Source organism: Platalea leucorodia (genome assembly GCF_965183815.1).
Source record: "Platalea leucorodia genome assembly, chromosome: 8".
NCBI classification, from domain to species: domain Eukaryota; kingdom Metazoa; phylum Chordata; class Aves; order Pelecaniformes; family Threskiornithidae; genus Platalea; species Platalea leucorodia.
The window spans coordinates 443,964-457,186 of record NC_138830.1 but is presented as its reverse complement, the minus strand read 5'-3'; the positions used below and the strand labels follow the sequence as shown (position 1 = coordinate 457,186).

The 13,223-nt window shown below is 38.0% G+C and overlaps 1 protein-coding gene across 4 annotated transcripts in view; it reads left to right on the top strand.

Annotated features, from left to right (window-relative positions):
- ATP11B (ATPase phospholipid transporting 11B (putative)) overlaps positions 1 to 13,223 on the top strand; it is a 67,355-nt gene that overhangs the window by 44,365 nt on the left and 9,767 nt on the right. For all 4 annotated transcript variants that reach the window (XM_082319685.1, XM_082319687.1, XM_082319684.1 and 1 more), the window contains 4 exons: positions 68 to 206; positions 3,750 to 3,815; positions 4,094 to 4,197; positions 4,843 to 5,008. In XM_082319685.1, coding sequence (XP_082175811.1) covers positions 68 to 206; positions 3,750 to 3,815; positions 4,094 to 4,197; positions 4,843 to 5,008 — 475 coding nt within the window. The remainder of the gene's footprint in view (positions 1 to 67; positions 207 to 3,749; positions 3,816 to 4,093; positions 4,198 to 4,842; positions 5,009 to 13,223) is intronic.

Here is a 13,223-nt window from a genome sequence, read left to right as displayed (position 1 = left end):
GCAATGTGAATAGCTGATGGGTTATACAAAGACAATCTGAAATCCAAAATCTGTTTTATTTCTGCAGAGACATCAGTAAAAATGCCCATCTAGGGTATAAACCATTTCTTTACTGGACCATCTTGGGCTTCTTTCATGCCTTTGTTTTCTTTTATGGCTCATATCTTCTAATGGGAGAAGACACTTCTCTGCTGGGAAATGGCCAGGTACAATATCATAAGAATTATTTTACCACTGTATTTTTGGTGATATTTCTTAATGTTGTTTTGAAAAATCCTCTTGTGTCAGAAAAATCTTAAGTTGTGTGGTTTTTTTTTTTTTTGTTTGTTTGTTTTTTTGTTTTTTTTTTTTTTAATTTTTATGAACTACATAATTACCAAAGATGCTTTGCCAATATTCGTGTGTGCTCTCAAGAGTAACATTTCTTAGTGGGGAAACTGTAAGACATGTTGTCAGAAAGCATGTGTTCTTGAAGAACGTATCTTTCAAGATAATAAATGCATAATGGTTGTCTTAAACTTTGTTTTATTTTGTATACTGTCTTTGTCAAAATCATATGTCATAAATTCAGTAAATGAGAATTTATATTCATTCATTCAAAACTCATTTTGAGTTGGACTTAATTGCAGTGTCAAACAATGGCTTCTCTTTAGCATCTGTTATAAAATTAGGCTTAAATCTGAAAGTTGCCAAAAGTCTTAAAGCTTCTTCTGAAAATGTATTATTTTAATTACTCAGAATTTTTAAAAATTAAGTGGTGCAAGCTGCTTTTAAATTATACTTTGTATTCAATAAATAGGACTATCTTAATGAAATCATCAAATACTAATTTGACACTTTCTATTTTAAAGATGTTATAGTTAACAGGAGAAATTATATACAAAAAACTCTAAAGCTTGGATGAAACCCGTGCAAGTCTGCTTCCTCGTTTCCCCAGTTCTGAGTTGGTTAACCCAATTTCGAACAATTAGATACTGATTTTTCTCTATAAAACTGTTACGGGCAGCGATGCAAAAATACCTTTGCTTCTCTCGTTGTGCCATTCTTACTACCGACATGAAATGCTTGCTGATTCTCGTGTAGTGCTTGGTAGAGGTGCAAGTTACGGCACAAGGCACAACCATAGCGTCACGTTGTATTCACAGCGGTCACCTGGTGATAGGGAGTGGGCATGAGCTCGGGAAGTGTAGCCAAAAAAGGGATTTCCATTTAATGATGGCCAGACAATGGCCAGAATTGTCTTGAGTGACTAAAATCGGAGAGCGTGCCAGCGGGTGGTTAGCATCCCTGCAGAGAAGGGAGCAGTAACGGGGCAGTGGTGCGGCTAGCTGGAGTACTTGTTTCCTCGTGAGATGTTTGATAACAACATTAAAATAGTTGTGCTTTAGACTGAAATGTCTCTTACAGCTGAGGTACGAGTGTGTCCTCTCTTGGCGTTTGTTACAAGCCGTGTGACTTTGAAGTTCTTGTGAATTGGTAAAGGACCTCCAGTACTCTTCTAATGACGTAATTTTACACTATGAATCCGTGCGTTTCTGTGCATCTGTCTTAGTTGCCAAAGCAAGCACCTCACTTCACAATTGCTTAGTAAATGTCCGCAAGGCAGCAACGGATGTGTTTTCATTGTATTTAGTAACAAATGTTTAGTTTGGGGAACAGATTATATTCCATAAGTCTAGACCAGTGTTTTAATGTAGACTTTATGGAGAAGGTTCTTTTAATGGTTTCTTGTATAAATTAACCTCAAGATTCTTTAAATATACGTAGTGAATGAGCATACTGGAAAGAAAGCTTTCAAATGCCCTTTGGCTTCTCACATTTTCTGTGATGTGACTTCTAAAAATAAAAAAAGTCTTAGAATTTATTTGGAGTTGCTCTCTACCTCTCTGTGTTTGCTAGAAGATGGTTAGTGGAACAGGTAGAACTGTGTGTTGCAGTGAAATATCTGCGGCGCGTAAAGTATGTTGCAAATTGAACGCGTGCCTGAAAAAGCCAAAGTTACGGGCAAGAGAAGCGGGTGTACTGCTGAAGTGCTTTCTCGTGAGGGGTCCTCGAGAAGCCGTCGCCTCGTGTGAATGTGTGATGCAGGGTGCTGTTGGTGCAAGGCCTCACGTTTCCGTTCCCAGTTCTCAGTTCGGAGCAAAGCAGAATAGAAGAGACTGTAAACACTTTGTTAATGCTGGTGGTTTGTTAGACTTACCTCGACACATTGTGCAACAACTTGATCTTCTAGTTCTTTTTTCTCCCCCCTTTTTCATGCTGTGCATGTCGTCAGATATTGAAACCTAACAGGCAAATGGTAAGAGTTGAGAAGAGGAGGAGATACAAAATATTGTATCTGTTACTTCGCAGGATTAAAGGATGCAGCATCCACAGTGTAAACGTGTTCAAAAATAAAATGGTGGCAAGAACCTGTTCAGGTTTTGCATTGTAGCTCTGTGACCATTGAGAGCAGCGTTAGCAAAGACACTTTCTTTCACGGGTCCCTCAGGAGCAGTAGCCTAATTTTACTTCAAGATTATTATTGCAGCAGTTAACGGCAAGCATGTTGCTTGTTTAAACATTACTATCGGCGTGAAAAGTAAATAGAAGGCTTCAGAAGATGTGTTTTAACAAAGATCTTTAAAATTATCGGTAAATCCAGACTCACGGCTGCCTCGGTTTTGTACCTTGTGTAAAGATGAGGAAGGCAGTTGTGAGATCTGTCACTAGACTGTTGGGATTTTTTTTGTCAGAGCTCTGCAACAAGGTCTACAACTGTGCGAATCCCAGTTTCGTGCCTCTGTGCTGTACTAACAAATCAACTCTAGGATGACTTCTGATTGCCTGTCCGCATGTGGTACCTTTCTCCTTGCTTGCTTAGTTTGCTACCGGTAAATACCAAGTTGAGGGTTTGGTCATCGTTCAGTATGTCAGTGGCAAAAATGGCTACAAAACAGCAATGTCCACAGTTTCGGCACCCAGGCTGCTTACAAGAGCCGAGGAGTTGGACCTGTTGTAGAATGGCAGTGTGTGTCTGAGTAGCATGTGTGTAGATAGATGACAAACTCGGCATCCCTGCTTGGTTGTCAGAGCTGAGATTTTGTTGTTGTAGAACTTGTTCAGAGTTTTCATAGTTTAATTTACATGGGCAAGAGAATACAAAAGCGACAGATACAGTGTTTTAGAATTGAAGCTTAATTTTGTGTTTATTAGCCTTGAAACAAAGTGTCTTTTCCTTAGAATTTTCTTCGAAAAATACAATGGCACCATTATTTTTGAATTGTAAAATTGTGCTTGGGTTAAAAAGTGAACTTTCAGGTGATGCTGCATGTTAAAAATGATCTGGAAATGTTTCAACTCGGTGTTTTGCACTTATGTTAAAGTGAATACCTTCCACCCAACACTTGCTTTCTATTGGATGCTTGTACTTAGTTGATCAAATTGATATCTTCATTTTCCTGTCACTTCATGTTACTGTTTTGGACTTTCTTCATATTTCATGTAGCCTTCATGGTGATTTGTTTTGAACCAAGAAGGAAGGTGACTTGTGGATTGTTAATTTTGCTCTTATCATAAGCTGTATTTTTTTTCTAGTAGTTTGTGTTGTACCCTTCTTGCTTTTTCGCAATATTAGTTGTTACAAGCTTATGTCCACAGACTTGTTTCATTAGTATAGTTGACTTGAGAAGAATCTAACTTAGGGTGAATGCTCTTAACTGATTTTTGTTTTTTTTTCTTCCATGATTTTTGTCTTGCCATTTTCTTAGATGTTTGGAAACTGGACATTTGGTACTTTGGTCTTCACCGTTATGGTTATAACGGTTACAATGAAGGTATGATGATATACTAATTACCCTCTGTGTTTGGTTATGTAGGCAAATATGTAATAGAGCAATAATGTAAAATTGATTCAAAAGTTATACAGAAGTAATTGATTCTTGAGGATTCCAGATAAATTATTTTTCAGCGTTGGTTAAAATTTTTCCTTTTGCGTGTTACAACAATATTTAGTGTTTGAGCTGGAAGTTCCTAAGTACGTTCAGACCAGTATTTATTATTTTCTGTGAACTGGGGGGAAAAAGGAAGTTCATTCATGTTATCTTTGTTTTAGATGGCACTGGAAACTCACTTCTGGACATGGATAAACCATTTTGTTACTTGGGGATCCATTGTATTTTATTTCCTATTCTCCTTGTTTTATGGGGGAATTATCTGGTGAGTGATTTCCCCCCCCTCCTTTCTATAGCACATATGATTGTTAAAGCTATGAAAAAACACTGAAGTATTATGTTCTACCATGTTGCTCTGAATTTTGTGACAGGTGTCGGAAAATAAATTTTTAACCTTAGAGCGGCCACTCGCTTTTGGTGATTCTTTCAGAAATTTGGGCAATGCTCTTAAGCTGTCCTGTGCTCGAGGACAGAAATTACTTCTTTCTGACAGCTTGTGACTATGAAGGCATTTTTGTTTTTAAAAAGTAGATAGGTTCCCAAAGGTGCTGTGTAATAGGTAAATGTTTACAACAGAAATAGATGCTGGGGTTTGAGTCAGTAAAGTGATGTATTTTCGCTTGTATTTGGGGGTCTTGGAGGGATAGGATGGTGATTGATTTCCTGCAACGCAATTTAAAACTAAACCAGAACATTTCCTCCCAAAGTTCGGTACCCTCCTGCCCCAGAGTTTCTTTCCAGGTCAGTTCCAACAGATTGCTAGACTTCTTCACGGACACCGCAATTGTAACTCTGCATCCTGAGAGACTTGGTGCTTGATGTAAAATAAGATACACTTGAGCCTGCCTGTGCTGTACTTTTTGTTTCTAGAAGTTCCTTTTAGTAATTGCCACTTCTTTTAACTTTTCAGGCCATTTTTACATACCCAGGACATGTACTTTGTATTTGTTCAGCTGTTGTCAAGTGGTTCTGCTTGGTTTGCCATAATCCTCATAGTAGTTGCTTGTTTGTTTCTTGATGTTGTGAAGAAAGTGCTGTACAGACATCTACAACCAACAAGTACTGAAAAAGCTCAGGTAATGTTATGCTTTTGTATCCAACTTGATCAATAGTTAAAAGAACACATTTGTTAAAATCTGTCTTGTAAACTAATTACTTTCCTGTGATATTTAATTATGCTCTTATGCTCCTGTCATGTTTAATGCGTAAAAGTGTTCTCATTTCAAAAGGTAATTGTTAATTTAAAATCATGAAAATGAGGACACCGTTTTACAAGGAAATAACATTTATGTTTAAGTAATTGATATTAGCAATAGTAGAATTATTTATAAAGGGGTCACTCAGTCTTTTGCATCTCAGCTTGCAACTGATGAGAGGATCATGCTACACATTTTTGTACTGCATTAAAGATGGTAACTTATTCTCATTTTTGTCTAGGTATTAGAAGCTCTCTCTTCAACTAATTGGCACTGAATAGTTCTTAAAATGCGATGAAAACAATAATTTTAAAAATTACTTTAGTAGGACTTGTTTTGATTAGTATTTCTTAATTCTTGATCATATCATATGCCATGTATTTGATTGTTGATTATGTAATTAAAGATAATTACCCATGTGGCATTTTCATAAATTCATAGAAGAGGTCTAAAGATATGCTGTGATAATAGAATCTCCCTTTTGCCTGACACGGGTTACAAAAACTCCTTGAAATCATTCTGTTGAAATTAGGCTGTCTTTTAGGTAAATATCTCATCTATGTTTGAGTGTTTTCTTCTTTTTAGTGACAGTTATGGAGAGGTCATCCTGACCCATTGTTCTAATAGTTACTGTCTCTGGTTTCAGTTTTCAGCTTTTTATCTTTTTATACTTTTTCTGCTAAACTGAAAAGCCTTCTATTAAAAATTTTTTGTTTTATTCATGGTTAGGTTTGTGATCAAGCTAATTTTCTCACTGATAAGTAGATTGGACTTGCATCCCTTGTCAAAAAGGTTATTTTCCAGTCTTTTAATCATTATGGTATTTCTCCTGTAATCTTCACCATTCCTCAACCTCATCTTGAATTTTGGATTTCACCAGTGGACACACTATTCCAGCACAGCATACGTCGGTGCCAAGTATGGAAATAATGACTCCCCCAGCTGTATTCAGTTTACAAAATAATATGCATCAATAACCTGTTATCTTCTGCATCTTTTTCTCATCTGCGAGTGATTATGTTGGTTTCTTCCAGGTCATTGATGAGAAGTCAAATAGCACAGGGCCAAAAAAAATGAAAGTGAATGAAGAATGCAGTTGACAAAGATATCCCGTATACAGTTATGTTCTGAAACCCGTTAGAAGTTTTTAGTCTGTTTGTGTGCCATACTGATTTTGTGGTGTCCTAGTTGCTTAATTCAAATTACACTGAGCTATGTGCCATACAGAACTCTTAACTGCATTACATCAATACTGTTAACTTATGCATCTAACCTTGTCGTTTCTTTGATGTAAGTACATGCTGATTTACTTGAATTATATTACCCTTCTAATTTGTGTGTTAAAAAACCCACGTGAGACATTCTCTTAATTTGCCTAGGGTCAACATCATGCAGACAAACCTATTGCCAGCCAGAATATCCCATTAGTCCCTTTTCAAAACTGGAATATTAGCTGCTTTTTCCAGTCTTGGAATTTAGTAGCTAAAAGCCAAGGTAAATAACCACGAGCTTTCAGAAAACTGTTGAGCTAGACCTGATAAGACTCTTGATTGCATGTTACTGCACTTTTTGGATTAGAGAGTCTTGAGAAGAAATTCTATAGGTAATGATAGTTACTTATCTTTTTTTTCCCTTCAAAAACTAGTGGCAATATTTATTGAGCACTTCCCTTTCCTTCCTTCCTGTGCATCAGCTGTTTCTCTTTGGCAGTGTATCAGTATGGGGGTTGAGGTTTCTCGTGTTCCTAAAGTTCTTGAATTAAAAATCAAAAAGCCCACATCTTTTTTCCCTAGCCTTATCCGTATACTTGTTGCATTCTCTTGCTTTCTGAATCAATTCTAAAGAATTTCCAGGTTCGGTTTGCTTCCATTGCAGTTGTGTTGTTGAGAACACAGTTGGACTTCTTATTCTTAAGAAAGAATCTTGATGAATGTCTAACAGCTTGATTTATAGCCATGAGGACTTTGCTTTGTGCATCTCTTAGTCATCTTTTTTTTTTTTTTTCCCCCCTCCTTATTCCCATTCTACTTTGCCATTTGACAGTGTCAGCATTAGGGTCTATGTTTACCAAAATACTGTCTTTTTCTGAAAACACTTAATGCCTGATATTGCAAAGTTGAGGTATCTAAAATCTGATTTGACCTGAAGTGCTTCAGCAGCCAGTCAGTGGTTTCTCTGTGTGTGTCTGATAATGAAATCATAGTTAAAAATGTATTTGCGAAAAGAAGGCATCTGTTTGTTGCTTTCTTGAGGTTTAATTCGTTGAAATTTTCCCACCCTTACTTCTAATGGGACAGTCAGCCCCACTGAACTTCATCGGCTGCTCTTGTAGTGAGGAAGGAGACAAAGTGAACAGATGACCAACTTGGCACGTTTCTTGTCAACAAGTGACAGAATGCTTCTTTCATGACTGTACCTCAAGAGATTTGTTTAAAATTTCTAGTAAATATTTTTCTTTCCGTTTCAAAGCAGAGGAGAGGACTCTGACTTTCACATAGAATGAGCTTGCAGAATGTCTTTGTCCTAAAAGCTGAGGAATTTTCTGTGGACGTCATTCAAAGAACAAATATGGAACTTTGTATATTGCCTTTTTAAATGCAGTTTTTGTAGTGTAGGTGCGCCCTCTGTATAACTGAATATTTTTAATTATTCATTTTTAATTGTAAGACTAAGTATATTTGCATATTGAGGGAAAGAAAAAGTTTAGTTTACAGTTACTAAGTTTTTATCAGGGCAAGATAAATTGTTACATGAACCAGTCACTAATTTTTTCAGTCACAGCTATTTAAGTTATTTGTTTCTGTCCTCCATCATTTAAATTCTAAAATATTCCAAGGAGCAGTGAGCAAAACACAGGTTTCTCAGCTGAAAATGCTTGCCCCTATTGTTTTAATCTTTCAGAAACTAAGAGCACACTGGTTGTGCAAGTTACCCAGTTAGTGATCTGAATTCACTGTATCTGTAGGCGTCTGCCTTACTCTACTGAGTATATGGTTTTATATCTTTTATTTAGTATAAGGTCATAGTGTCAACAGCCAAGCTGTCTCTCATCAGTTGGCTGTTACATGTAACTAATTTATTCAGAAGAGAGCAAAGAAATTTAACTGGTATGAGAGAGAAACACTTGAGAAATTCTGGTAAAGATAAACTTTTAAATGTAAATATTGTTCTGTGTCACAACAACAAGAAAAAAAAAATCTATCTGTTCCGTTTTGGGAAGTCCGTATAGTAAAACTTGGCCAGGCAAGCATGAGTTGACTTTTATAGAGGGATGGGTTTGGTTAACTCTACTGTCCTTAATGCGCTTAGGGTGTAATTTTTTTTTCCTGTGTTCCAAGTTTTTTTGCTGGCCTTAAGCATAGTAAGATGGATTTTCTTTGACTTTGATCCGTTGCCCTGAAGTAGCTTCTGGGTAATTTCTGACTATAAGTCTGTTACAGAAACATATAGGAGGAAGTGAACAGTAAGGTAAATCTGAATCAAAAGATAAATCTTCAGGTAAATATAAATCACAGCACTGTTGAGGGCAGAAGGTAATAGTGAATAAAGATGTCTGGTAAAGCATAGATGTAAAAGTGTATAGGCCTTTTTTCTCAGTATGAAAGCTAAGGTACACTCAAGAACGGTCCTACCAAAAAATAACTGGCTGTGATGATCCCAGGAGCTGTCCTGCAGGTACCAGGCTTGTGTTCTGTATATGATGTGTATTCCACTTAAATAACAATGTCTTGTCCTGTGTCTTTCTCTTAGAAAATTGCTGCTGCTACTTACTGACATGTATGTTCCATCCCTTCTCTGTCCAATTGTAGATGTACTCCAACAGAGTTGCTTTAAGTGACGAGTTCATCGCACTGCAGCCATTGTCCAGGGCAAGGAATCAGCTGAGCAAAATTAGGTAGAGTAGGAGGGACAGTTCCTCATCAACTCTTGTGCATGCTGGAGGTGAACTAACCAGTGCTGAGAGAGATGGGAAGAGGCATGAATATTAGTGGGTTGAGAGAGCAATACCTGTAGTGCAGATACATTCAGTTTGGTTATTTCTTGGCTTTGCTCTGTGTTTTTGAGCCAAATGCTTCTCCTAAGTAGCATGTGTTGGACGTGCTTTTTTAGGAAAAAACATCCCTAGCATGATGCTCAACTTTGAGAATACAGATCTAGCTCTTCTTGCATCCATTTTTAAATAATCACAGTTTCTAGCATGGTTATAATGCTTTTAATTTTTTATGATCAAAATTAACAGTGCTTTTTGCATGTTGGATAATTTCAGCTTCATAAGGCCGTGACAGGAAGGTCCATGTATTTCAGGCAGCAATTTCTTGCGAGTTGTTTGCCCATTTTAATTTGCTTTCACTTGTGTTGAAAGGGCAGAAAATGTTTTAAGTTCGGGTGCGTACATACACTTGTGCGGCTAAGGCTTTTTGTGTTTGTTTTGTGCATCTATAAAGTGAGTGTTGTTTGTTTTCAATGTGTATGGATACGTATTCCTAAAGGCATTTGGCTACAAAGTCCTAGAAAATTATTCCAAAAAAGATCAAAGTGTACTTGTGTCTGTGTAGGTGAACCATCGTGATTCTGAAACCCTTCAAATGCACTGAGTTCAGTACACTAAATGCTATCAAATGCTGATGCTCATTTGTAAGACTAAAACATTCATATGCATAAAAAATGCCTCAACCTGTTTGATGTTTTATCCCACCCTTATCTACTTCTATATTCTATAGCAAGAATTAATGCAAAGAACTGAGTCCTTTTAAATATTTAAGGTGACTGTGTTGTTTAAAAACATGCAAATAGGTGCTAGAAGAACCAACCAACCTACGTGCTTGGGGCCTAATTGCTCTTTGTTTACCTGAGGGCAAGTAGGAGATGGGACGCTGACATTGTAAACGATTAGCAGAGAATTTTTAGTGGTTAATTGAAAGAGATGGTACAAGTCCTTGGGGGGGGGGGGGGGGGAAGAGCAAAGCTTTGTATTTCCTGTGAGAGTGTGCTATACCTTTGCAAGGCAAAACTAAAGTGGCTATTGTGTTCAGCTGTTAGTTGTCCCACTGAAACATAGCAGCTTAGATTTCCAAACACCCCAGGGAGGTAGTGGTGGGTTTGGTTTGTTTTAAATTCAGCGTGTCCCAGCTTTAAAACGGGCAAACTGCAGTATACCTCTTGAATTTTAGTAAACTTAGCAACATATTGGGGAGATTCCTCTGCAAAAGCTTTTACAAGTTAGCTTTTCAAATCCTTGGTTTATCAGTGTCATGTAAATAAGTTACCTCTTTAAAACTTCGGATAAATATATTTCCAGTAAACCTCTGTTTTCTCACTGAATTATTAAAGTGAATTACGTGGTGCATCATATCTACACCAAAGATAACAAGAGATTATAACAATTTTAAGAGATTATATATTTATAACGAGATTCTGTTAAACTTTCTAAATATAAACACGTTTTAAGGGTTATGCAACTGGATGGTGAAAGAAAAATAAAGCTGTCTAGGAATGCAGCACTGTAGTTATTAACATACTAAAAGCAGGAGAATGCTTGCTAACTTGAGGGGATTTTCTTCATATTACACTTCGGGAAGGGGTTGAAAAAAATGGGAAGTTTGTTTTTTTCCGTAAGTAACAAATGATTATGCAAATCCAGTTCTCTGCGTGTCAGGAGTTTTACACTTGAGCGTCTAATAGGAAGGTACAGAAGCACTGAGTGCCTTATAGCGTGCGGTTGAAGTTGTGAAGCGCAGCAAGAAAGAAACACGGATTTGGGCTTCTCCAGTTCTTTATTTGTAGTCTTTGGACAAAGTTCAGAAGCTATCCTGTGGATCCTTACCGAAAATAGTACAAAGGAAAATCAGTGAATAGATGGAAACTACTCACCTCACTATACTAAATAAAAACGAATTTGGGGCGAAGGCCATGGGTTAGTTTCTGTGGTGTCCAGGGCACCTGTTTTCCAAAAGCAAGGAAAAGCGTAGGAACACGCAACAAAGCAGCCGTGGGCAGCGAATTCTGCCCACACCCCTTGGTACCTGCCCGCCCAGCGGCTGCGTCCTTTGTGACGGCAGAGTGCCTGCAGGTTGATGAGCAGACTTTGGCCCTTTTTTCTTGTTTGTTAAATGTACAATAAAAACCTGGAAAGGAGTATAGCAGCAGGTTAAACCGAGTTATGCCTTCTTCTGCAGATGGGCTTATGTCCTGTTGATGTACAAAGGAGAACACCTTTATGAATGCAAATGAAAAGACAAGTATAATGTTGTTATCAATTGTGTGTCTGTAGGCTTCACAGTGTGCAGAAAATGTTCACGTTCATATTAAGTACATTTATAATGTACAGTTAAGAGCTTTGAGGGGGGTCTTCTAAGTGTCCGTGTGATTCCTGTAAGTCAAACGCAGTCTTGCGTGTGTGCCTGTTAAACCTTTGCCTCTGAACTTCACTGTCGCTGCTGTAACTTGGGGTGGAGAGGAGACGGGGCAGCCCGGGTCCGGTGCAGGCTTTGCCTTCAGCTGGGGACTGAGCGAGTGCTGCCGCTTGCCTCGGAGCTCGCTCTCCTCTTCTGGGGACATCTGGAATGGGGTGCTAACTGGGCCCCGTTGCATCTCGTTTCAGTTTTCCCTTTGTAAACAAAGTTCTGTGTGTGTGTATGTATGTATACATGTCTCTGTGCTTTATAAGAACTGTCAGAAATCTTAAGCCACATGTGAGAAGTGTTGCTCGGACAGATGTTTTAATTCTACTTACTGATGGGATTAACTGCGTTTATAGAGTTTTTACCTTTGGACAGTGTGTTACGACTGTACGCAATACTATGTAAAACACAAGAGAGGTTTTTATTTACAGGGAAGGCTGTCAGTGCGTAACGGTGTATCTGGGACTCTCCCACTGTAGCGTTTGCCTTAGCACAGCCGAGACCCTGTTCTTGCCCCGTCCGCAGGCCCATGGGTCTGTCCTCGCCTTGTTCTCCCTTCATCTCCGTGCAGATCTGCTTTCTTAGCTGTCTCCAGAACCCCAGGCTTCTGGCCCTGCCTTTACAGCCTTCATGGCTTGTCTGTATTTTTTCCTCTAGGTACTGTTTCATAGGATTCCCCTTCTAATAGCTTTCGTATCTGACCCAGCCCGGCCACGCAGAAGGCGAGTAGACGGGGTTCTGTTCCTTTTACAGCATGTTTTCTGTAAGGAACGTATGATTTCCAGAAAGACTATTCAAGTGCAAACGTGCATTCGCACTAGCAAAGTATACCAGAACATCTTAATATGCTAAACTTTGAACAAGGGTACTCTCTTCCTTTACAGGTTTGTATATTGTGTTAGCATAGCGTAGTGCTGATCTGCTAGCTAATCTGTAGAATCTATCACAGGAAGAGGGAATAAGTGAGAGAAGAATAGAATATTTCATATTTATCTTCAGTCACAAAAGTGCACATATTTACTTACCTGAAGATATGTCTGATGACTTTGCAATAATGAAATAATTTGGCATTTGTAGGTTTATTTGACTCAAAGAGATGAAGAGTAGAAAAACTAGAAAAATGTTGAAAACGTAAGTGCCAGTGAAGTTGTTAGATGTCAACATTCTTATATTTTCTTTTAAAATTTTAAATCTAATTGTTTGGGATTTTGCTATACAATATATTAAGGGATAAAGAAAGCGAGCTTTACAGTAGGGAGCAAGTTTTAACTTAATTGTGGAACAGTAATAACCATCTCGGATTTTCTGACGTGTCCACGTGGCATCAGGCACGTTGGCAGCTAGGACCTGGGCTCAGGAGAATACGCTGTAGTGCTCTTAACTTGATGTACAGGATTAAATACATTTCCTGTTCAACAAAGTCCCAACTCTATATTTCAGTGTGATTAAATGTTTAGTTGAAATGTCTGTCTTGTGGCATATAGAATACCCTTTAATAAGACAAACAAACTGCAATGGTCCTTTCTATGAGAAGGGGGAAAACAAATAAAACTCCAAAATTTGAAGCCAAAAATCTGAAAATTTGAAATAGATTTCAAATTTGTTGGGTTTTCCCCTTTTGTAGTCTATGGTGCACAAAAAGACTGAACACTTCTAATACTTGTGCACTGCTAAGCCGTGTTTGATCCACCCAT